Source organism: Anopheles bellator, chromosome 2 (genome assembly GCF_943735745.2).
Source record: "Anopheles bellator chromosome 2, idAnoBellAS_SP24_06.2, whole genome shotgun sequence".
Classification (NCBI taxonomy): domain Eukaryota; kingdom Metazoa; phylum Arthropoda; class Insecta; order Diptera; family Culicidae; genus Anopheles; species Anopheles bellator.
In genome coordinates, this window is record NC_071286.1 from 80658766 (window position 1) to 80682145 (window position 23380).

Sequence of the window (23380 nt, forward strand, 5' to 3'; positions counted from 1 at the left end):
TGTTACGGTCCCACCTGCCGGTCCAGCTTAGCGGCCATCAGGTGTAGCTGAAGAAAAGGCGCCATCTGGCTTGCTAATTTTATACGGGAAAGCGCCAGGAAAAAATCACGGTGAGCTTTCGAGTTTTTGCGGCAGCTCATAATTGACTTACGCCTCCCGGAAGCCACCGTGAAGTCACCGTCTACAGAAGGAAAGACCTGATGGTGTTTGTGTAGAAGAAGCAAGCAACAGCGTAGATTAAGGTGTTCCTGCTGATAAGCTCATCCTGACTCCGGCTTCCCCGTGGGAACCCAGCATGCAATCCATCCCGACCTGAATCTCGCGAGATAACGTTTCCTAGAAACATCTTCGCTAACCGTTGGCCGTAAATTACTGCGACTTCTAATTATCGTTTTAAATCATCATTCACCGAGTGCGCCATCGAACTCGTATCACGATGTGACTACGCTGACGCACCCCACCGGGCGTAATTTATTGCACAACATCCAGCACATCCGCACCAAACACGGATGGAGACGCCCGGTTGGCACTAATTTTCTACTCCGAAGCGGTCACGATGGAACCCCGAAGGCTCTTCCATGAAGCCCGCACACAGGCCCAGGTGCATTCGCTGACCTTTCGATGCTACCCTCTTTCGACGGAACACTATGCACGATTCGTTCTAACGATTTCATTAAACATAACGATCCACCTGTGGCCGGCCCACGCTGAAGGATGATTTTTATGCAAAAAATATTATAACATCGAGAACGGATGGTGGTGGTGACCATCGATCAGCAGACATCAGTGATCCTGACGAACCTGTGAGGATGTTGCACACGGAACATCACAGCCCATTCTCGTGTTGTTTACGTTTAATGGCGCTTTTACGAGGAAAACTTTCACGAACGCCACCAGCCTACTGTGTATCGGCACGGTTGCTACCAACAGCCCCTTCCGGAATGTGTTTATTGTGTGGCTCTCTTTCTCTTTTTCTCTCTCTCTCTCTGTCTCTCTCTCCATGCCTTCAGAGTCAAGGCTCGGCTATGAGCTTCGCCGAAGGGTTTGGCGAGTTTCCGCGAAAGCTCACTGGCGGGGTTTTTTTTCTCCCGATGCGTGCCTTCCGCGTACATTTGAAGCTTCCACGAACTCATTATTTTCTTAAACGGAAAACACACCTACCGAGCGATGGAGCACAGCTGCACGCGCTCGGCTGACATAACAGCTTCCCGGCGTGAGCTTGGTGCTGCGTATCCTGCCACGTGCGGTGAGCTCGTCGAGGTCGAGGTTTTCCCGCTTTTCTCTCGGTTTTCAAACCGAACAGGTCGCTTAAACTACGGAATGCTGGCCCCCAGCCAGCGACCCGGAACCGGTAGCTTCTGTTTTATGTTTCACCGAACTTGTTTTTCCATCTCCGGGCTCGTTCACGTAATCGTTGATCCGTTTAGCGGGTGATCGTTTGTTTTGCCACGACTGGCGACCATACACGCATCGGTGGCGCACAAACGCTTAGCATCTGGTTTTGAGGTCCTTTCCGCCCCGTCGAGGACCGGGTGAAATATGTAAAACCCTTGGAAACGCCGGTCAGGTGCGTTTAAAACGTTAATTATGTTTATTGCAGTTTACGAACGAATGGTCCGGGCGAACCACCGCGCCCCAACACACCCATGCCAACCCGAGCCCGAGGCAGATCGGGAGGAGTTACGGTATTTTAATTTGCAGCCTCACAGCCACCGGGACTGGGACAGGAACCGAAGCACCGTAGTTCCGCCGATGGGTTGATGGGAGAGAAAAAAGTTTTATTTATCGATAAACTTTGCTAATCTTCACCGCCCAGATGCCATCGCCGTTGTCGGTGTCGTTTGCCCTTTTTTGTCCTTTACGCGCGAGTTTCTCTCCAACTCTGGCGGTCGTGTCTGGCACGACAACGACCAACACCACTCTCCGCCGCCGGGTGGGTGCAAAAGGAAGCACGAGAAAGAAATACGGGCGACAGATAGACCGGGGCCGGGGTGCCGCCTTCTTGGAACCGAGAATCTTATCCTTGAAAACATCCGGATTATCGTGTACCGTGCAAATCCGTGCCCTACCGTGGCCCAAGGCTACTGGTGGGGCTTTTCTAGCAGCCGGAATTCTCGCTTCCCGAACCCGTAAGTCACCCAGCGGGGCCGTGACCGAGGATTAAGCGAATTATGCTGCCCAAGATGCCACTGACCGGTGGAGAACGATTAAAGGTGACAAAAAAAACGGCAATGCCTTCCTGGCGGTGACCGGGACGACACAAATTGAGTGGTTTTTGGTGGTTCGTCACAGATTCTCCTCGATGCAGAGCTTTTGGTAAACGAGAATCGTATTTTCAGTGCATCGTGTAACGAACTGCGTACTGAGCCCTGCGATTGCCATGTGGCTAACAGGGATTTCGTTAATTATCGAATCGTTGGACGTGGCGGGCTTTTCGATGTGATCAACGGGCCATTCGCAGACATCAATCCTTATTCCCCAACATTACCAAAACGGTATGTCGGATTTATGCGGTCGTGTAGCACAACAACTAGTCTGGTTGGCTATCTTGTTCACCAGTTCTGAGGACCATTTGGGATCATAACCCCGAACCACGCAAGATCCGCTCGTCGCCGGGCTTGAATACAGCCAATTAATTAACGCAACGAATTTCGGATAACACCATTACTGGAGCCCACGCACGCGGCTCGGACTCGGTGGACAGGTGCCATTTAGAAGGCGCCGTTCCGGTTCCGGCTACGCCGTGTACCCCGGACAGGATCGGACCATAATTAATCCATTCTAATCAACGCTGCAAATCAATCAACGCTGTTGTCATGCTGGGAACAAAATTAATAGAGTGTGGCGACCGGTGGTGAGTAGTGCGAAGTTTACCGCTTCATACACCTTGGTAGAACTTCGGCTCATTGTTGAGGGTCCGTATGAAACGTACTCCGTCACAGCCGGGAGCCTGTGAAGCACACACAGTCCTTTAAACAGTCCTTGGCCAGCGAAAAGTGTGCCGTTGGAGTGTGCTTCGCTAGAAATCACTCGAATGGCACGGAGTGTGTTTGCACAAATCCTTCAAACGGCGGAGGTCGATTCGGGCGCCAGGAAGACCGTGACCGTGCTTCACCGTTTGACGGATTGCTTTTGCTTTGTGCTGTCGCTCTCTCACTAGGTTCATCAGCCCACACACTCACGATCCTATCGATCACATCCTCCAACATCTTTGGCAAAGGAGCGGAACGAAACGAAAAAAACATATAATAAAATCGTCAACACTCGAGTCCGATGGGCCAAATTCCGATGGGCCAAAACATCATGAACCGACGGCCCACGACTCATCGCACCATCAAGGACACCATCGACAGGTGAAATGGAAATCCAATCGACTAGAGTGAGCAAATTGTTTACACAGACCTGTGGCGTTTCCTGGCCGTGCTCCGGTCGGGAGTCGGGAGGGCCGAACATCCCACGGAACCGGTCTCGGCTAACCACGGTGGACGGGGCAGCCTTTGGAGCCAAGTGGGCCAAGAGGACAGACAATCGCTCGGTAAACATTCGGTTCTAATTAAATCCTGTTCCAGGAACCGAATGTCCTTTCGCTACTCGGCACCCCGAGCCGGGCCCGGTACGGTAATTAACGCTCTCCGATCGAAACGGAAGCGGGTTCCCGATGAGTTCCTACTTTCTGGTGGCGGCCACGAAGCGGGGTGTGTTTGATCCTGTTCAGCGAAACAGCTCGTTCCACGGTTTTGGCCTCGGGGTGCGACCACCCCGCGAAATGGGAGGCAGACAGAGTTATAAGGAGTGCGTAGAAGAAAGTTTACAATCGAACAGTGGCCGGCTATTTCTTTGGCTTTTTATGGGACCTCTCCACGCGCAATTAAGCCTGTCGTAAACTGTAAAGCTTGCCTCGGTGCTCTAAGGCGGTGCCGTATTGCAAATTTAGTGTTCCGACCATGCAGGCTCGGCTGGCCTCCGGAAGGATAATTTCATTTCAAAGAACCCCAAAGCCGAGAGCTGTTTGCGTTCATTGAAAAACAATCGAGAATTGTATTTTAATTGTCAGCTTAAGCTACATGCCCAGTTGTAGATATGAAACGTGGAGTGGTAACGGATGCCATTGACATTTTCAAACGTTGCCATTTGTTCATACGAGCCCTATGAACAAATGCTTCAAATTTTCAAAGCCACGTTCCCACTGTCGGTAGGAAACCGGAACTCAAGCTCTGTCAGTCACGCCGAACCGTAGAGAACGACATTTGATTGACCTAACATTTCCATCGGACGCGGAGACGAATGATGGATGGGTTCCATAATTATGAGTGCAATGTTTATAATTATAGTATCGATCACGCGGTCGCGGTAACATTTAATTCCAGTTTAGTTCCTTCGACAGGCGGCAGAAAACGGTAATAAATCAAAGCAGCTCACCTCTGGCGAATGGCAGCTGGGGAATCGTAAAAATGACGGATGGTTGATGGTTTCGATGATGCAAATGTACGTTACTCGCGACCGAACCCGTAATCCACCCGTCGGTCTCTCTCGCTTAAACCCGTACCTTTTTGTGGATAATCTCCTAGTCACTGCACGGCCACTAAGCGGAACGGTAGCTTTGGCAACGGAGAGGCATCTTTTCGTATTTCCATGTAACTTCGATTTTGGACTTTGCGATACTCAGCAAGTTCTAACCAATGGCCACCGTTCAACTATTTCACTCACAAACTGCACCACTTTTCCACCACCAGAAATAAACACATACACTTCTCGGCACACTAACCGGACACGTACAGCGGCACCGTTGAAGTGTATCCGCGGGCGACTTCACTTAACAATGGCCTCCCGAAGTTCCAGCTTCGCGGCGTCGTCGACGTTGATTTTAAACCAATTTACCACTCCCGGGAAAGGTCAAGTGCTGGTGAGGATCCCCAAAGGCTCTCGGTAATTGTGGTATGCTGTTGTTGTTGTCTGGCGGTGGCCAGCTACTACCGAACGGGAGCGCTAGGGTTCCAAAACTGACGCTTCTACGATTCGCCTTGAGGCGCACACACAGAGCCACACGTGGCGGCCAAGGCAGCTGGTCCTTTCGACGGAATTACTTCCTTCATAAATTTTCCTCTGCCAATCCTTGGCCCCAGAGGAAGGCTACTCTACCAGTGCCTACTTCGACGTACACTTCGCACCGTACGGTTCAAGGATTGCTTTGCTCGACTTGTTCGCTCGAGTCACACAGGCAGCGTGCGGTTTCCAAGCCCAGGTCTCCCGGCGACCCGCCCATCGGGCGCAGCAGCGGCGTGCTATCTCCGTCGGAGGAGTTCATTATGTTGCATTTAATTATCCACTCTCTATTTTCCACGTTCTTCAATAAATTTACCACTCCCGACTTTGGGAAAGCTTCTAGGGCTCACTTCTCGGAACGGAACCGACCTTGGGGATGGTTTTGTGGCCCAGGATACTTTCCGTTAGCAGACTCGCCGCACCGGTCTGTGACTGAGAGGTTCGAAAACTTTGTGAGCCACACCAGCCAGCGGGTCTGCGTGGAAGCTTACGAAAATAAACGCTTGTGGATTTATTTTCCCACACAGCACTATTCGTACCGCAGATAAACTTTCTACTTTACTCAGATTGTTTCTAGTTTAACGCAATTAATTTATTATCCACTTTTGCTACTATTCCACTATTCCGTACACTCCGTATAATTTCTATCACAAAATTGATGCAATCAGTGCCAAACTGGTTTAGTTCAATCTGGAGATGTAGACGCTTTCGAAGTTGATCACCAGATTCGGGTAGATACCATATTTAAATTCGAGTTTTCTGTAACGGACACCGATCCTCGCCAAGCTTCGCGCACGATTCTAGATAACAGCACCAAGGGCGAACCCGCTTATTGGTGCCCCAGACACTGGACTCTGTCGGTAGCCGCGACGCACCGCCGATAAATCGGTATTGCTCCCGTCGCGTTTGTTTGTTTATCGGAGACTGTCTCGGGATCTCGGGAGCAGCAGCAACCCATCGGGCGCTTCATTCAGAAAGCGAGGATCATCATCCGGCGCGCCTCCGTCGGCGGAAGCCGAGCGGAGACCCATCGCCCCACACCGGTACCAGGAAGTGGGGGAGAGAGACCGACAGATGCTTCGTGCTCGCCGACGGGAAGAGGGAGACAGAGCGAATTCCCGAGAGCGGAAGTGAAGCGATGGCCAGCGAGAGAGCGCACGCCAAAGAGAGAGAGAGAGGGGGAGGGAACTCGAAAGAGCCGTTTGCTGAATGGGGCCAATAAAACCACGAACTGATTCACGATTTCGATCTGAAGCTTTTGCGCGCAGCCTCCGACGTGATAAACATTCGCGCTCGCTGCACATCTTTCCGGTTGCCGCTCTCGGCACGATCTCTCGCAGCGTTTCTCCTTCTCTCTCGCGCACTCGTTATCTGCGGTTCGTAAAGTGCTCGAAAACGATCCGGCGGTTCGTGTGGCGGCAGCGTGTTTGTCGTGTTGCCTAACATTCAGGCGCTCGCTCTTTGTTGAGCTTGGTCGCTGTGGAACGGTACCGGAAGTTAGGGGCGATGATAACAACGAGGGCGCACTACTGGTGGTGGTTAGTACCACAAAAACCGCAACGGTAACGGAGCCGGGAAGATAACTCGTAAAGTGTCGAAATGGCACGGTTATTCATTATCAGTGGGAGCGGCCCGCCGTAGTGATGGTGTCGCTCGTACGACGGCGATGGTTGTTTGCGTATTGCTCGGTGGTTCGCGTTCCTAGTTCCCTTTTGCGCGCTGCCACTGACACCGGTTACAGCCACGAAGGAATAGCGAACCGCCGGATGTCCTTTTCATTCCGTTGGACGATTTACACGACGCCCGTGAGACTGATTCAAAAGTACCGTAAATGGTCTGCGAACGAGATTAAACCGTGTGTGACAATAGTATGGCGTGCGTTGGCACACTAAGTGGCCATATCGGTCTTCCGGTGGCTTTGAAATTTGCTGCACAAACGTTTTCAATGCTTCCATGAGCATTACTTAATGTTACCTGGGCGGAAATGCTTTCTTCGAGGACAAAATGGACGGGCAAGGCTGACGAGTGTAGCAGGACTCGTACTGGTCCCGTGGGGCGCAATAATCATGCTGACGCAACGTGTCCTTATCGTTTGGACAAATGGCATGTTTTTGACTGATTCGGAACTTATTGTCAATTACGATGATTATATTTAGATTTTTGAGAACGTAAACGCGTAAAAATAGCATTGCAAAAGTTAGTAGTAATACGCTAGTAGTTTTATATATTGTGTTTATTATGTTCAATAGCGTTGGAACTAAGCTTCTTGGAAGCATAGTAAAATACCCGTCACAAGGAAACTTGGCCTTCTTCTGCCTTGGCCTATTGCCATATCGGATGACCGCGTCCGTTGAGGTTATGCACATGCGTAACGGCCGGGGCCCCCAGGCTCCATTCGTACCAAACTTTGTGCGAGGCTACACAGCGCCAAAAGTGCAGCACAATCTCCTGGCCCGCCTTCACCTGGACCGGTTCCGTCAGTGGAATGAAAATCGAGAACCACGATCCGAGCCCGATGGTGTGCGTGAACGGGTGAATGCTGAGCGTAATATCCTTGTAGAGCACCGTGTCAAAGCTGCCGCGAAAACCGTTCAGCACGCAGTCCAGGCTGGCCTTGAACCGTAACACCCGGTATCGGTTGTTGTCAATCGGCTGCTGTCGGTTAGGGTGAACGAACTCGAACAATGGCTGAGGATCGTCGATGTGGTAAGCGTTCTTCTGGTAAGCGACGTAAGTTTGTTCCATATGTCGCGAGGACACGACGCGATCCTTCCTGTTTGGGTTTCGCTCGAGAGTGCGCACTTGATTGTACACCTTCGAGGCCATACACGGGTTGAGGTATGAGGTAGATTTGCAAGGTATGCTGACGCCGTCGTCCTTCAAGTTCCTCTGCGCCCCATCGAGACACTCGGGCGACAGTTCATTGTCACCAAGCGATCCGAGCAGTTCCGACACGAGAATGTCCGCCTTTTCGGGCGGATTAAACTCACGCATATCGGTAGAGATGAGCTCTACGTTTCGGTCTTTCCACAGCTCATCGATCAGTGCGGTCAGCGTGACAATGGCGTTCGGGTTCTTCTCCACCACGTACACTTTCACACTTCGGTTCGCTTTCAACGAAGCATTAAGCGTCGCTCGGACTAGAGGACCACGGCCACCACCGACAACCATAACGATCGTGGTTTTCTGTTCCGCTTCCTCGTCCGGGACTCGATCTCGCAGAGCCTGCTCGATCGCATCCTGATAGCGGATGTACTTGACCGGATCCTTCTCGAACACCTCGTACGTAAAATTGTCCAGATTATCGTACAGCGGTTGAAGAGGTATTTCTAACAGATCGTCATATCCCTGCATCGGATCGGGGACGTAATTGGCGCTCAGGATGTGCTTAATATAGTCTACGTAGTGGGCCAGATGCCCATCGGCAGGATTGGCTTTGAGTATAAAGTGACACGAGAACGTCCGGTACAGAAACGTGACAATGGATTGATGGGCCTTCGACAGCACCGGATAGTTCTTGGCGTTCGTGATGAAAACGTTTGCCGGCAGCACAATTGCATCGATGGGTTCGCCCAGCCAGCGATAAATTTCTGTCTTCCGCGGCACATCAACCGTCAGCTCGAGGGCAACCTTCACCTGATGATTGAAATCGGCATGCGAACGAAAGGTGTTCCACCAGTTCCAAGGATCTTCTGCCACCGGCTGTTCTTCGCCTTCGATATCCCTCCGCCAGCAACACTGCGCCACGGTCGGATTGACCATGGGAACTTCTACCAGCAGTGTACCATTGGTAAGCACACTGGACACAATTCGGGCGAAATTGGCACTATTATCACTGGTCAGTTTGGTGTACAGATAGCCATTCTGCATCAGATGCTGGGCGAATGAAATCTCCTGCAACAGAGTCCGTTCTGCTTGTTTGCGGACCCGTTCGATCGGAGAGTTTAACGCAACGGGATCCGCAATGCGGCAGATGACTTTGTTCAGCCACTGGGTGGAAGAAAGCAGCAAATCCGATCGGGTAAACTGCTGGTGCTTGGTGCGTAGTGGTTCCCGCTCAAACTCTCGCTCGAAGCGCCAATGCACGACGGGAATGGTGATGGAATTGAAGTTAGCTTTCGCTGCACGTTCAATCTCTGGGCCCAAATCATCGACCGTATCCAGGTGGAGGGAAATGGCTATGAATGGCTTCTGATCGGTGGTCATGACTACGAGCTAAAAATGGTACAGGAGTTCGTTAAAACTGTACCCTATCGAGAGTTATTAACGAAGCTGTAAATCCGAAAAGAAAGCGGTACAAACAAACCGGGTTTATCACAAAACGAAGCCGTTTGCACGTGCGAGGAAGCCAAACTGACAGCTCACAGTGACGGCTGCACAGTCGAGCAGTTTTGTTTTGAACTGCTTCGAATTTCGCGTGGGGAAAATATCATTTAAATAGCACGCTTCCATTTATTGGCTCTTTATATTAAGGCCCAATAACATTTGGACGAAAAATAAATTTTCTGTAAGAAATTCTTCTTCATTTCATAGTAGTTTTTGCCTGCCTTTCCTTCATAATAACTGTGTGTACGTTTCTAAAGGTATTCATAATTCGAGCTCTTGAAGGCTGTGCATTTCGCGCCAAACGCAGTCAGCCGGCTTTTGAAGAGCGTTCTCCAAGTTGATTACAAACTAAACAAAGTATCGAATCGGGTCGGAAGTCAAACTATAAACATCGGACGTTAATAATGGCGCTTTGGGTCGATCGTTACCGTCCCCGCGAGCTCGCAAAGCTCGATTACCACCGAACACAGGCGAACCAGCTTATCAACCTTTGCTCGCAGGGCGACTTTCCGCACCTGATGTTTTACGGTCCGTCCGGAGCTGGCAAGAAAACTCGGATCATTTGCCTTCTCCGCGAGCTATACGGTCCCGGTGTCGAAAGGCTGCGGAACGAGGTGATGAACTTTACGACGCCATCGAACAAGAAGATCGAAATCATGACTGTCAGCAGCAACTATCACATCGAGGTGAATCCGTCGGATGTGGGAATCTACGATCGGGTCGTCATCACGGATATGATCAAACAGATCGCTCAAACGCAACAAATCGATCCGACCGGCCAGCGAGACTTCAAGACGATCGTACTTTCGGAAGTGGACGAGCTGACGAAGGACGCGCAACACGCGCTGCGTCGGACGATGGAAAAGTACGTGGCCACTTGCCGGCTGGTGCTGTGCGTAAATTCCACCTCTCGCATCATTCCTGCGGTGAAAAGCCGTTGCCTTGGCATTCGTGTGGCCGCACCGACAGAGGCAGAGATTGTCAGCATCATGAGTGTAAGTTACGGGTCCAAATGTGTTTCCGAGCGGAGTTCCACATTTTGTGTTTTTTTGGCTTTTCAAAGACGATCTGCAAAAAGGAAGGTCTGCACATTCCGCCGGAGTTGGCCACGAGGATAGCGCAGAAGTCGGAGCGCAACCTTCGCCGGGCTATCCTCAGCTTGGAGGCGTGCAAGGTGCAGCAGTACCCGTTCACCGCCAGCCAGGACATTCCGGACATGGATTGGCAGGTGTACCTGCGCGAAACGGCCAACATGATCGTGCAGGAACAAACGCCCCAGCGGATGGAGATCGTGCGCGAACGTTTGTATGAGCTGCTCTCGCAGGGCATTCCGCCCGATATCATCTTCAAGGGCTTGGTAAAGATTCTGGTACAAAACTGTGACATGAGCTTGAAAGCACAAACGCTCACCTTCGCCGGATTGTACGATCACCGGATGCAGCGCGGTAGCAAACACATTTTCCACCTGGAGGCGTTCGTAGCGCAGTTTATGTCGCTGTACAAGAAGTTCTTGAATCAGGTTTCCGTGATGGATATGGACGAATTTTAGCGCGGCGCAGGATTTCAGTTTGCTTATTATAACTATTAATTCCCTAAAACCCAAACTGACCATTTTTGTTAGTGTTATACGGAAAAAAGCTGACCGTCAATAATGAGGTAATGACAAATTTATTCCTTTTACTGTACCACTTCAGTAATTCTGATAGTGCTTAACTCTAAACAGCGACACGTAGCTCTGCTTGTTGCCGAAAGCCAGATAGCCGCCGGAAGGCGAAAACGCAACACACGTCACGTTGCCCAATTGTGAGTTCTGTAGTGGGAAGTTGCGGAAAACCGTCCCACTGCGTATGTGCACCAAGCGAATCGCATTCGTAACGTCCGGCGAAGCGATGGCCAGCAGCTCCGAGGTCGCATTGAACGTTATCGATCCGATGGAAGTTGTAAGGTTATCGATTGTTTTCAGCGGTACCGGGTTTTTCTGCTGGAACGTGGTTTCGAGCGAATAAATATTCACAATTCCCTGTCTGCTTCCGGTGGCAACAAACTGCCCGTTTGGACAGACAGCAATCGTTGACCCGTTCACACAGCCTTCGTCTTGAAACACGTTCACGATGCGCTGGCGATCGAGCGAATAAACCGTCACTTCGATGTCCCTGCTGTGACAGAGCAGATGGCGTGAATCGGGAGTAAACGCGAGAGCCGCTGATTCGTAACGAAGCTGTACCGTCCGCAAAAGTTCCTTCGTTTTGGCGTTTAGCAAGTGCACCTCGCCACAGTTGCCCATTGAAGCGAGGTACTGGCCCGAAGGCGACAGGCAAAAGTTGCGCAACGACCACGTTTCTTGGAAGGGGATTTTGAGCGTGGCACTCTGGCCACTGATCAGGTTGTACACGTGGTAGAACTTTCGGTAGCCACCGAAGATCGCTTCATTGCCGTCCGGAGTGAGGCGTGCGCAGGTGAGCTTGAACTTCTCCAATCCGATCGTGTGCAGCTTTTCGTTGCGCACACCGTCCACGGTGACAATCGAAACCGTTCCGCTGCTGCCACCGATCATGGCTACCATGGAAGACGGGTGGAAACAGATCGAGTGGATTTTTCCTTCATGCTTCGTTTCGCGGTTCAAAGTTTTTAGCACCTTCAGCTCGATCGTTTCTTTCGGTAGTTCCTGCGATCCCTTCTTGGGCTTCACTACGTGCCCCACCGTCTGGAGGATTTCATCGTCCGAGTCCGGTTCCTGCACGCGATCGAGATCGGCCCACTTTGGATTGCCGACAATCTGTTCAAACTTTTTGCGCCGCCGTTCGTATGTCAGTTTGCCCAGCTCGCGATCGTACTTGTTGCGCTTCACTTTCGGGTTGTCCTCGTCGTCGTCGTTGTCGTCATCGGAGTCATGCCAGGCCGCCGATCGTTCCATCGGTTCCGGTTTATCTTCTTCCTTGGCGGATGCCTCCGCGACCTCCTGCATAAGGTGTTCCGGTTTGCGTTTGCGTGTGCCCCTTTCATCCGCCTGGGAGCAGAGTTGGGTGACCATCTCCGACTTGCCACCGAACAGCAGGGACATTAGGTCCCGTTCCGTAGCGGAAGCTGGGTTTCGAATGTCATTATCGTCTAGATCCATGAAGTGCTTTCTTTTGCCTTCCATCCGGCGGTTTTGGTTCGCTTCCGTTTTGATGTCCCTCTTACGTTCGGCTTCCGGCTTGGGCTCATCGGCGTCGGACGGTTCGGCGCTATCCTCTTCTGCTGGAGGGCCATCGGTCTGCTCATCATCGGAACTGTCTTCGGTTTCACTTTTTATTTCCAAAAGCGGTTCGTGTTTGATCGAATTTGGGTCCTCGTCGGATTGGTATCCTTCTTCTTCTTGTTCCTGTTGCTCCGTGTCAGACGATGAAGATGCCTCAACCGAGTTTGTCGACGCTTCAAATTGCGATCGCACATCGCTGAGGTAGCTAGCGACCATCTTTTCCAGTTCCTGGTCGCCGGACATCCTTATTTTATGCTTCGAATCAACAAAACTTGCGAACACCGCCAGAAAAACACGTGAAGCCAAGCTGTCAAGTGCGATCCGGGAATTTGTTTTGTTTAGGTCCGAATGTCACGCACGCCCCTTTGGGAACGCTTGCTCGAATTGGCGTGTTGAGTGATGGTTTTTTTCGAACAATAACATGTCAAAGTTGGGTACTTTGTGCAAATTATGTAAAGATAGCAAGGGAACTTTTTCTCGGACGCACAGAACTGGACAGAAGTTTAAATGATCATCCGGAAGAGTAATAAAATCAAAAAGCTACTCGATCTATGGCCCGGTAAAAGTGCACTCGGCATCTATCGGTTTTTGCCCATTTTCTTCGGGCTCGGTGCCGCACTAGAATTTTCCATGATCCACTGGCGCGTAGGGGAAACTAATTTCTGTACGTTACTAGCCAGATACGGCCGAGGATACCGCTGAAACACTAACTGTCCTCCCTTTTCCGCAGATAACACGTTCAAAAAGCGTCAGGCGAAAGACATCGTTGAGGAACGGTTGCGTTTGCATCAGCTGGAACCAATAGGAAAGTAAAGTGCCACCATGCCGGCCGGTGTTCCGATGCGTCAGTATCTTACTTTCACAGCGGCGGCCTTGCTGATGATGTTTGCGGGGTCACAGGTTGTGCACACGTACTACCACCCTCTACGCGACCTGAATTACTACATCGAGCGGGAAATCAAAAGTCAGCGGTTACGAGAGGTTTCCCAAAAGTCGGAAGAAGCACCAAAAGGTGCGAGTGGACGGTAGAAATACATCATCCAACTGCTAGCTGATTAAGAATCGTTGAAATCACGAGAGTATATTTGAATTTGTCCACTATGTGCGCTACAAGTAAAGGGAATGTACTGCAGTTAAGGTTGTGGCTGACCTCCGGATGGTGCAGTATTTTTCAACACTTTTAGGTGCTGCATTAGAGCCTCGTTCCGTTGGCATTCCAATGTTAGCTGCTTGACGGTAGCCGCGTATTTCCGCTGCTGTTCCACCAAACACTGCAGCTGGCCGGTAAGCGCGTCCCGTTTCGCCCGCTCTTCGTCACACTTCTTGCGCAGCTTTGCCTTCGTCGCCCGGATCCCTTCGACGATCGTATCGAACTGTTGGACGAATTGCTCTCGCATGTGTGGCGTCTGCATGGCACTGGCGTAATTATCGTAGATCGAGTTGAGAAGCGACATCTCCTTCTCGAGGTACAGCTTTGTGTCGTCCAGTGTGTTGTAGAGTGTGTAAAACTGTTTAGTCTCGCGGTGCTTAGCACTCACTACCGTTTTGGGGGGAAGATTTAAAAAATTACATAAGAACAAAAGAATCCCGTTCCGAACGTACCTTGATTGTACAGCTCAAGGAACCGCCGTTGATACTGTGCCAGCTCTGTACGATCGGGAATGTTGTCCAGCTGACGATTGATCGAAACGTAGGCACGGTTCTTTTTGGCCAACTGAAGCCGAAGCGATTTGAGGCGCTCCTGTTCCATCTCTAGCTGTCGCTGTAATTCTCGCATGTCATCATCCGGTGTGGAGATTTCAGCTTTTCTACCATTACAAAATGGTCCGGAAACGTTACTGCTATTCCGTTGAAGGAACCACGGATACACACTACTTACTCGATCTTTTCCTGCAATTCGGCCAGCTCCTTCTTACAGTTCTCTTTGAAGAGCGTCTCCTGTTTCTTCATGTTTTCGTTCTTCAGCACGAGCTGCTTAACGTGATCCAAAATTCTGTGTAAGTAGAAAAGCTTTATGAGCATCTTTGCAACACTATCCGTTCCGTCCATGCGTACTTTTGATGCTCCTCGCTAATTTCCAAATTGTCCAGATTCCGTATCTCTTCCTTGAGGCACTCGTTTCGATCCTTCGCTTCCTGCAGGCGCCTTTTTTCGTCCTCCACGGTTGCCCGGACCTGTGCACACTCTGCCCGCGCCTGTTCAAGCTCCCAGCTTTCAAGGGCCAGCTTTTCCGTTAGCTGCTTTTTGATGGCATTTCGTTCGGACACTGATGGTGCGTTGGAAGAAGCGGCTGCTTGTTGTCTGAATTCATCGTACCTTCGGGTTAACGCTGCGTAATCCATTTCCGACAGTTCCGCCGGTAGATTGTGCTATCGGAACGTGAAAATGTAAACATCTTAGTGCTAGTGTCAAACGGCAAACCCTTCATGACTCGGTTTTTAAATTACCTCTCGGGCTAAACCTTTAAACAAAACTTCAAAATCGAACTAAAAAGGATTAAAAAGACGATAAAAAGAGACAAAAACTAATGAAAAATCCTTTGGACATACCTCTTGTTCCAATGACGACATCGGTATCTCCACTTCTGATTCGTCCATCAGTCCACCCGAACCAAGTTGGGCGTGTTCCTCGTCAACTTCCGGAGTATCTTTTGGCCGCACCGGTACCCATCCTCCGCCGGCCGCTTTACGCAGCCTGAACGCCCGTTTTGGAGGATACTTCGCTTCGACGGCACGTAAGTTGGCCAGTTGTTTTACTCGCAAGCGCTGCAACTCTTGGTCGGAAACCAGCGTGAAATGGTTCTGGAACTGAGTGGCCGCGAGCTTGCGCAAAGTGTCTGCCTTTTTGCTCCGGTTCTCCACCGATCGCTTCACGAGCCACTGGACCACTGGGAAAATGTTAATGAAATCCAATCCCTGGATTTGGTGCGGCTCAATTAGAAACGGGCACTGCATCCGCGGCAAAACGGCGACAATCTTCTCCGTCAGGGCGCTGTTCCCCGGGGGCGATACGGAATGCAACATGAGTAATCTTGTCAGCAAATGAAGCTAACTTCGAATTTCGTTGACCATTGATACGTACATTTTCTGCCCGATGGTGAGATTCTCGTGGAACAGAAGATCGACGTCCACGTCGTAATCGCATGCTTCGATGCACCAAGTCATTCCCCCGACGATTTTATCGAACGAAGAAAGTCCCTGTATGTGGGCCCGGTAGTATCCGGCCGTTACGAGCGTTTCGATAATGTCCTGCTCTTTTCGCTTTTGCTCTTCATCCTCGCGTCTTTCGACCTAACGGTGGTAATAGGAAGCCATACAAGTGGTCCATCATTAATCAGTAGATAGGGAGATACTATGCCCGTGCGAGGCTCACAATTCTACCTGAATCTCGTTTCCTTCAGCGTCAAACCGGGTGGCAAGCTTTACGTTGGGCAGATGCTTCGAGAAAATGTTTTTCGCTGCCATGCCGAACGATTGCTTTCTTTCCTCCAGAAGTGGAAAAAAATGTAGACGCAACTTTCTCACAGGACGAAACCGATTAATGAAAGTCAATGATTATCAAGCGACTATCAACAAACACCGATGACGGACGAGATGACAGATTGGCTGTTGGTTTGTTTTCAAACCTCACTTTGCAAAGTGGGCTCTAGTAGGCCAGCAGAAAGGACAAAATTTTTCAAAACATCCGAATGAAAGAATGAAGCAGAAACCCATCTTTTCCATTGAAATCTGTTAAATAAATTTATTTGTAGTTCGTTTCTGTAAAAGTTATTTTCTCCCAATACTCCGTCAACATTTTACAAAGTTCTGCAAGCATAATAAGAGGGGGAAAACCTATCGGGAGGTAATCTCTTTTGTTCGGTCGACTTGCACACATGTTAAAAACAAAAGTCTATATATTTTCTGGCGTAACGCGCTGCGGCGTCTGTACAGTACTGGAGAGGAGACATTGCCAGCCGCTATCATATAAAAGCTGCACAATCTGGAGCTGGGAAGCACATTTACCGCGATTCTCTGGCGAATAACCGCACGACCCCCGGTCGCGCCCGTGAGGATCGCAAGGTTTACATTAAATTAGGTTGACACAGAATCATTCATTTTCGTTGTCGCGCTCTAGTTCTCCCCTTCAAATGATGCGAGTTTCTGGATTTTTGTAAAAACAAATGCAAGCGAAACAGGCCTCGTCAAATCGAGTTGCAATCGTTAAGACATTCTTCTTAATTTAAGCTATTTGTTATGATTCGTTTCACACGTAAAAAAGCAATACGTGCGATGTTATGATGCACCCACAGTTCTTTCTTAATTCCTAGAGGCAAGCGTTTGTTCACACGTTTGGAATCACCGATGGATTGCATCGATGTTACGTGGTGCGAGAAATCTCTTCGGCTTGTGATGTGGAGGTAATCGTTAGTGAAGCGAATCAGGAAGCACAAGAATGCCATATAATATTGGAACAACTATCGTTTCATGCAATCAAACCCCGCAAACGAACCAGCACCACACATGGTGGTTCTTTTCTTTCCCTTTTGCCCAACGAAATTTGGCAAAATTGAGGTTTGAACTATACATAGGCCTTCCGAAGGGGTATACGACGAGAGGTGGTTTAAGATACTTCCATGTTTCGATGGACGGTCACGGGGACGAGGATATGGTGGCCACTGGTGGGTGTTGAGTTGGTAATGGGTGTACCGGCGGCAGTTAGCACCGTGGCCCCGAAAACTCCTGTCCGCGAAATGGACGTCGGTGATGGCAGCACCGTTTGTGTAATCGGATCCACGGCAAATCCAGTCGCGGCTGGGAAACCTTTCATTTCGCAGCTGAGCATCGGTGGTTTGGAGAGGAACGAACCGCCCGTTCCTCCCGTGTGGTTGCTGTAGGGGCTAGAAACGGACGTGCTGATCGAAGCACTGTCCGACATCGATAGCCGCTTGGTACCGCTCCCATTGGAGGCGGTTGGGGCACCGACGTGGGAATCACCGACCCCGGCGAGACACAGATGCTCCGATTCTTCGTGATGCGTCATGGTGGAGTAACCGTGATCGGACGAGCTACCTCCGCCACCGCCCGTCGCCGGTCGCCGATAGTCCGACGACATCTGGTACGGCGAGGCGACATTGGGTATGATCATGTAGTTTGCGTTCTGCTGTCCGTTCAGCAGCAAATTTTGTTTGGCGTTCGTGCGTCCCGCATCACAATCATCCGACGGGCTACCGTCATCGAGGTCGAATCGGGATAGTGGCAAACCGTGACAATGATCGGCCACCAGATCGTCGTACAGCTGCTCGGAGGCACCACTCTGGTCAGCGTTCTGTCGGAAGCAGTACATCGCGAAGCCGACCACGAGGCACAGGGCAAGGATGGCACCAGCGACGGGACCAATCGAGCTGTAGGCCGGCGGCAGCATCGACTCCATGTTGCTGCCCGTGTAGGCGGCATCGCCGTATGGAGTGGAGGAACCAAACACACCACCAAAGCACGCAAGCTGTGCGGTGCAGAATGGGGTGGTTAGTGGATTCTCGCCATCTACGTCCACCTGGCACCACTCGCAACCGACCAAACCTGCGTAAAACAAGGGAAAATGTGAATAAAAGCCTATCTAAATCCCCAATCCTGCTTGACAGTCACCTAAACAATCACCCTGCGTTGTGGAATCTTCACAGTTGATGTTACTGCAGCTCTTAACCTCATAGTCCGGCTCGTAGTTGATCGCACTCATCGAAAGCAGTTCTTCGGGCAGCGGTGAACAGAGCGGTGTCGGGAGAAGGTTGCCTCCGCTTGCTTTGGGTCGCTTTGAACGCCCACCGCAACCACTAGCCACATCCGACCCATCGTCATAATCGAGCGGGCATTCGCACGGACACTCGCACTCGGTTTGTTCCATGCGATTGCAGTTCAAGCACGAATTGCCCACCTGTCAATGAGCAAACAAAGCAAAGAAAGGTAAGTATCAACGAGAAGACGAGGTCAACGGACACATGTTTGTTAGGACACGTACGGTACTACACGGACAGAAGGCGCCACCGTCGTTGGTGGAGTTGACAACGCCGAGAAAGAGATTGGTTCCCGGGATAAGCGTGATCTGGTACTTGGTTTTCTCTCCGTACATGAGGTTGGTCACGATTTCGCCCGGGACTAGGCTCATGTTAAACTGATAGAATCGCTGCACGGTGCGGTTGACGTAATTGTAGCACATTTTCTTCGTCACGAGCTGCTTGTGGTTGAGAATGTCGTTCGCCACCTGCGACTCTTTGTGCGTAATGTGCTCAACTGCAGCGCGTCGAACGCTGCCCGCCTTACCGGGCATTTCGGTTAGCATCGGGTGCGCCACCAGGTAGCCCTGATCGTCCATCAGGAAACACTTGATGTTCTCTACCCCGCAAACGGATGCTGATTCGAGCAGCAGTTTGTAGAAAAAGCCTTGCGTAAAGTCCATCGCAACGACGGCGATCGCACTTCGATCGGTAGTAGCGCCGGTAGCCGGCTTGTAGGAACCGTCGAAGATCGTGTAAGCTACACTGACCACGTAGCCTGCACCACCGGCATCGAGGTAGGGTCGTGTGACGACCAACCGGCCTGGATATTCCATCGCCTTCACGAACCACGGCCGTTTCGTCGGTTCGAGCTCGCTATCGAGCAGTCCACCCGGGAACGTTTGCAGCACACCGTTTACGGTGGCCGCGTACCGTCTCACGACGTAACTGCTGAGATTACTGTGTTCGTGCCGCATCCGGTAGTCGAACAGTATTTGCACCAGCGCCAGCACGTCACCCCGTACATCCGGCTGAAGGCCCGGATTGGCAAACAGCAGCTTTCCGTACGCATCCCGCAAGTACGCCATGATGTTCTGTATCGAACGCACGTTGTCTTCTTCGCTCTTCGACATTCCGTCGCGATTGTTGCGGATGTGAGCAAACGGTGAACGGAACGAGGAGGCACTTAGAAAGAGTGTGCTAGCGTCCGGGAGTGCCAGCTGCTTCACCAACCGACACACCGTCAATCCACTGTTGCCACTGCCGCTTATCGTCGACTGCTGGTGGTGAGGAGGGAAAATGTCGATCCGATGGTACAGTAACGCCGCCAGTAGGCTTCGTGTGGTGGCCGCACTTCCGGAGGCGATGAAATTGTACTCCACGCTACTCCGCCCCGTCAAAACCGCGGTGGAAGTCAGTTGGTGCAGATAGCGAACCTGTGGTCCAGCGTCAAATAATCGACGCGTTACGGATGTACTTTCCGCAGCGGCTTCACCCACCATGTCGATTGTGGAACGTACGAGGCAAACGATATAGAATCGAACCCGCTTCCAGTAGTAAACCGTGGTGCGGTTCGTGCCGTAATGGTTGATTCGCAGATTACCTTCCGGGTCAGCCATCATACGCTTAAAGGCCGGGGCGAAGTAATCGCGCTCGAGGCGAACTATGTTGGTCACGTAGGTAGGATGTGAGCGAGTTGCTAGCGGTCGCGGGTACGAAGGATGCATGATCGTGTTGCCCTGCAGATCGATCAGAAAGGCATACGACTCGTCGTTCGGCTGCACGCGACGCCGGAAGTACGCTACATCCTCGGCGAGATCGCTCAGATAGAGATCGGCACCAACCAGTCCGTGTACACCGACCGGGTAGCTGAGCGTTACCAGGGTTTCGTGTAGCGATTGATCGTAATACGGCAAGTGCACTCGCAGATGCTCCTCGATGAAGCCACCGTTGTTAAGGAACGGTTCCATCAGCGCCACAATGAAGCGCTGCGCATCGAACGAATGCTTCGCAATCATCACCATCTTACCGGGCGGATAGTCGACGTGGGAAAGATTGTAGCGGCGATAGTTCTGCGTGCTAATGTCCGCGATCAGTTGCTTCTCTTGCTGCACTTCGCGCTCATCCAGCAGAATCAGACAGCTGTTGATGATCACCGGATAGGGCAGGGGTATTTGGCCTTGGAATATCGTCCGAAGGATGTTTGCAGCACCGGGCGAACCAACGGGCAGCAAGGCGCGCCCAAGGTACAGAAACACGATCGGTACTTCTTCAGCGTGCGAATCGTAAAGCTCGTCAAACGCGGCGAAAGCCTGCTGGAAGCCTGCCGAATGGTTCGTCGGTCCCTTGGTTCGATTGAGCGAATCGATAAACTCCACCAACCGTTCCCTTTCGTCGGCCGTCACCCGGAGGAATCGTTGCGAGGGCGGACACTCGCCCGGAAAATCGCCATCACCGGGTGCAAACGTTCGCTGGCCGATCGCAACGATTGCGATACGATCGTTTTCGTTCAGCAAGTACAGCACAAACTTGCTGATCGCTTTGGCTACCTCGAGCTGATCGTAGGTGATCGTGCTGCCGATATCGAGCAGGATGAAAACGTGCTTGTTGCGGACACTCGACAGCAGCAGCGACTTCAGGCGCCCGTCTCGCGGGTAGTAGTGACACTTGTAGGCACTGGCGTGATCAAGTGTGGAGAGGAAAAACTGCTGGCGGACGTGCACGTTGCTCTCCTCTAGCAGAGCTGCCTGTTCGGCGAACCGCTGCTGCAGGTTGGCGTTGTTATCGTCGAGCGTCTGATCGGTGACGCGTATCCGAGGACGGTCCGATCCGTCGGCATTCGCCGGAAAGGCACTGAAATCGAGAAATGCACCGCTGGCGGAGGACGCCGTGCCCAGTGACGGATCGCCGGAAAGGGAGAAGTGTTTGCTGAACGATGCATTGGTGAGCTTCGTGCTTTGGATGAAGCTCTGCAGATCGAACGGTGCTTCGTCCTCCCAAGGGTTGAGGAGTTCGCTGTACGGGCAGGGATTTAGCAGTGTACTGTAGTTGGCCGCACTCTGATGAATGTATCGGCGAAGCTTCTCGACCGCCGACACCGTTTGATCCAGTTTGCGGGACAGCTTGGCGGCAATCTTTTCCACCAGCTCGACGTCGTCGTAGACATTGACACCGATCTTCATACTGTCGTACAGTTTCTAAAACAACGACGAACAAAAGATTAGCTAATCATCCAATGCGAAACTCGTCTATTTAGCTGAATTACAGAACTCTTTTTGTATTATAAAGTGAACAGTTTGGAAATATTAACCCGCGCGAGTTTGAGGGTCTTAGAGAAGGAAGTAGTGGTCCTAAATTCGAAATAATCGTTGCAACTTTTATGGGCCTCCTTCGGACAATATTGCGTGACCCTAAGCGTATCTAATTCCGTCAGGTTACCTGTACGCCCGTAACGTCGAGCTCCTCGCTGCGGATATGTTCGAATGTAGACTCCAGCAATCTGGCCAGATCCTGGATGCCAGACTCGCCGGTGGCCGCAGCTGTCAGATTCCCACGATCGCTAGGTGTGAAATTTAACGTCGTTTGCGACGCCGTGGTCGAGGTTGCCGTTTTCGTTGTCGATGACGCTGAAGGTGAAGGCGATGCTATCGCCACGGAAGGCACTTGCTGCTGCTGTTGTTGGTGGTCCTGGTTATCGCTGTGTATCGGTAAACTGACACTCAGGTTGCTTATCAGAGGAACTATGCTATTGACGAAAATTGGGTTGGACGCGAACGCTGCTCGGCAGCCCGGTCCGGCCACAGCGGTGACGAACAGGAGCAGCCGGACCACGCGAACATAATGCTGGGGAAAGCCGGGCGCAGGCTTCATGTTGACGGCGGCAGCAGCGGTGGTGGCCGCGTCGGTAATGTTTGTGTTTTTCTCCCAAATAACTTTCTCGTTTGTTCACCTCACTCACTCGCACACTATCTCTGTCTGGCCGCTTTTCCTAACGGTGTCGGGCGACCGCGGGCGGACTAAACACCGGCGCGACCGACGACGACACGGTCCGCGGGCATGGGCGGATGATAACTTTCGGCTTCCTTTCACCGCATTTGCACCGTGAACGATTCGTCATTTTCACTCCAACGGACGGCGGCCCTCCGTCGCTCGGTTCATCTTTTTCTTTTCCTCACTTCGCTAGACCCTTCCATTGCCAGAGTCCCTTTTGCCGCCTGCTTTGATCCATCGGCTTCCGCCTGATTCGTTCCGAGCGCTTATGCTCAGCCTGCGCTCTGCTGACGAAGAAAAAGCAAAAAAAACAAAACCTCTCGGTCGGTTTGCTTCTAACGACGTCTGTTTTCCTTAAATCGCTCTCCTGTCTCCTTCCCACACACGCGATCGGTCGACCGACGATCGGCTCGAAATCGAACGAGTGCAAAGGAAGAAAATAAAAACCTCTCGGCGGCGGCTCGCGGCTTTGTTGTTGACGGTATGCACCCCTCGCTCATTCGCACCCGTTTCACTCGCTCCGCCAGACAGGCGGGCTTCTTTCTTATGCTGGCGATCTTATGATCTTCGCGCACCGCCAGCCAGCCACCCTGCGCTGCACACGCACACGCTGCTGGCGGACCAGCATCGACGGAATCGATCTCCTTTGAACTGTAGCGACGGCGAACGGAGCACGTTCGTCGGTGTTGGTGTCGGACGTTTTTGAAGATTTCGAGGGCCCGCTCCGAGGAGCACGTTCCATATGATGGAATCTGCCCTCTTCTGCTGCTGCCTCTTCCACTTAAGACGGAGATGGCTTTCTTTCGCTTTTTCTTAACAACCACCACCGCGCAACGAATTATGTTGGCTCATGATGCTCGGTGGCCGCTCGGAGAATGCGTTGTAAACTGGCGGATTTATCGCATATAAGCACTACGTGTTCACTGTTCTGCTGTTTCTCGCCCAGGGAGCGTGTTTCTGGGGCTATTGGTAATATTATTGGCACAACACTGCGGTACAAGCTAGGCTAAAAACAAAATATAATCTCAGTC

The 23380-nt window shown here is 51.4% G+C and overlaps 6 protein-coding genes across 6 annotated transcripts; 2 read left to right on the forward strand and 4 right to left on the reverse strand.

The window, feature by feature from the left end:
* Nucleotides 1-7284: 7284 nt before the first annotated feature.
* Nucleotides 7285-9332, reverse strand: LOC131209738 (protein arginine N-methyltransferase 5). Its single transcript, XM_058202870.1, has one exon. It carries the CDS (start codon nt 9247-9249, stop codon nt 7366-7368), a length of 1884 nt encoding a protein of 627 aa, XP_058058853.1. The 5' UTR covers nt 9250-9332; the 3' UTR covers nt 7285-7365.
* Nucleotides 9333-9751: 419 nt separating this feature from the next.
* LOC131210462 (replication factor C subunit 3) lies at nt 9752-10918 on the forward strand. Its single transcript, XM_058203721.1, has 2 exons — nt 9752-10364; nt 10433-10918. The coding sequence occupies exons 1-2, from the start codon at nt 9774-9776 to the stop codon at nt 10916-10918; spliced, it is 1077 nt and encodes a 358-aa protein (XP_058059704.1). The 5' UTR covers nt 9752-9773.
* A 117-nt stretch (nt 10919-11035) lies between these two features.
* Nucleotides 11036-12881, reverse strand: LOC131209755 (U3 small nucleolar RNA-associated protein 18 homolog). The gene has a single exon (XM_058202890.1). It carries the CDS (start codon nt 12851-12853, stop codon nt 11060-11062), a length of 1794 nt encoding a protein of 597 aa, XP_058058873.1. The 5' UTR covers nt 12854-12881; the 3' UTR covers nt 11036-11059.
* Nucleotides 12882-13062: 181 nt separating this feature from the next.
* LOC131209071 (small integral membrane protein 4) lies at nt 13063-13575 on the forward strand. Its single transcript, XM_058202049.1, has 2 exons — nt 13063-13274; nt 13341-13575. The coding sequence occupies exons 1-2, from the start codon at nt 13118-13120 to the stop codon at nt 13421-13423; spliced, it is 240 nt and encodes a 79-aa protein (XP_058058032.1). The 5' UTR covers nt 13063-13117; the 3' UTR covers nt 13424-13575.
* Nucleotides 13576-13670: 95 nt separating this feature from the next.
* Nucleotides 13671-16120, reverse strand: LOC131209070 (coiled-coil domain-containing protein 93). The gene is made up of 8 exons (XM_058202048.1): nt 15991-16120; nt 15692-15900; nt 15160-15601; nt 15058-15096; nt 14666-14979; nt 14490-14603; nt 14213-14418; nt 13671-14147 (listed from the first exon to the last, which is right to left on the reverse strand). Exons 1-8 carry the CDS (start codon nt 16072-16074, stop codon nt 13744-13746), a joined length of 1812 nt encoding a protein of 603 aa, XP_058058031.1. The 5' UTR covers nt 16075-16120; the 3' UTR covers nt 13671-13743.
* Nucleotides 16121-16366: 246 nt separating this feature from the next.
* On the reverse strand, nt 16367-22229 carry LOC131208165 (VWFA and cache domain-containing protein CG16868). The gene is made up of 4 exons (XM_058200815.1): nt 21798-22229; nt 18605-21556; nt 18235-18520; nt 16367-18168 (listed from the first exon to the last, which is right to left on the reverse strand). The coding sequence occupies exons 1-4, from the start codon at nt 22227-22229 to the stop codon at nt 17213-17215; spliced, it is 4626 nt and encodes a 1541-aa protein (XP_058056798.1). The 3' UTR covers nt 16367-17212.
* Between the last annotated feature and the right edge of the window lie 1151 nt (nt 22230-23380).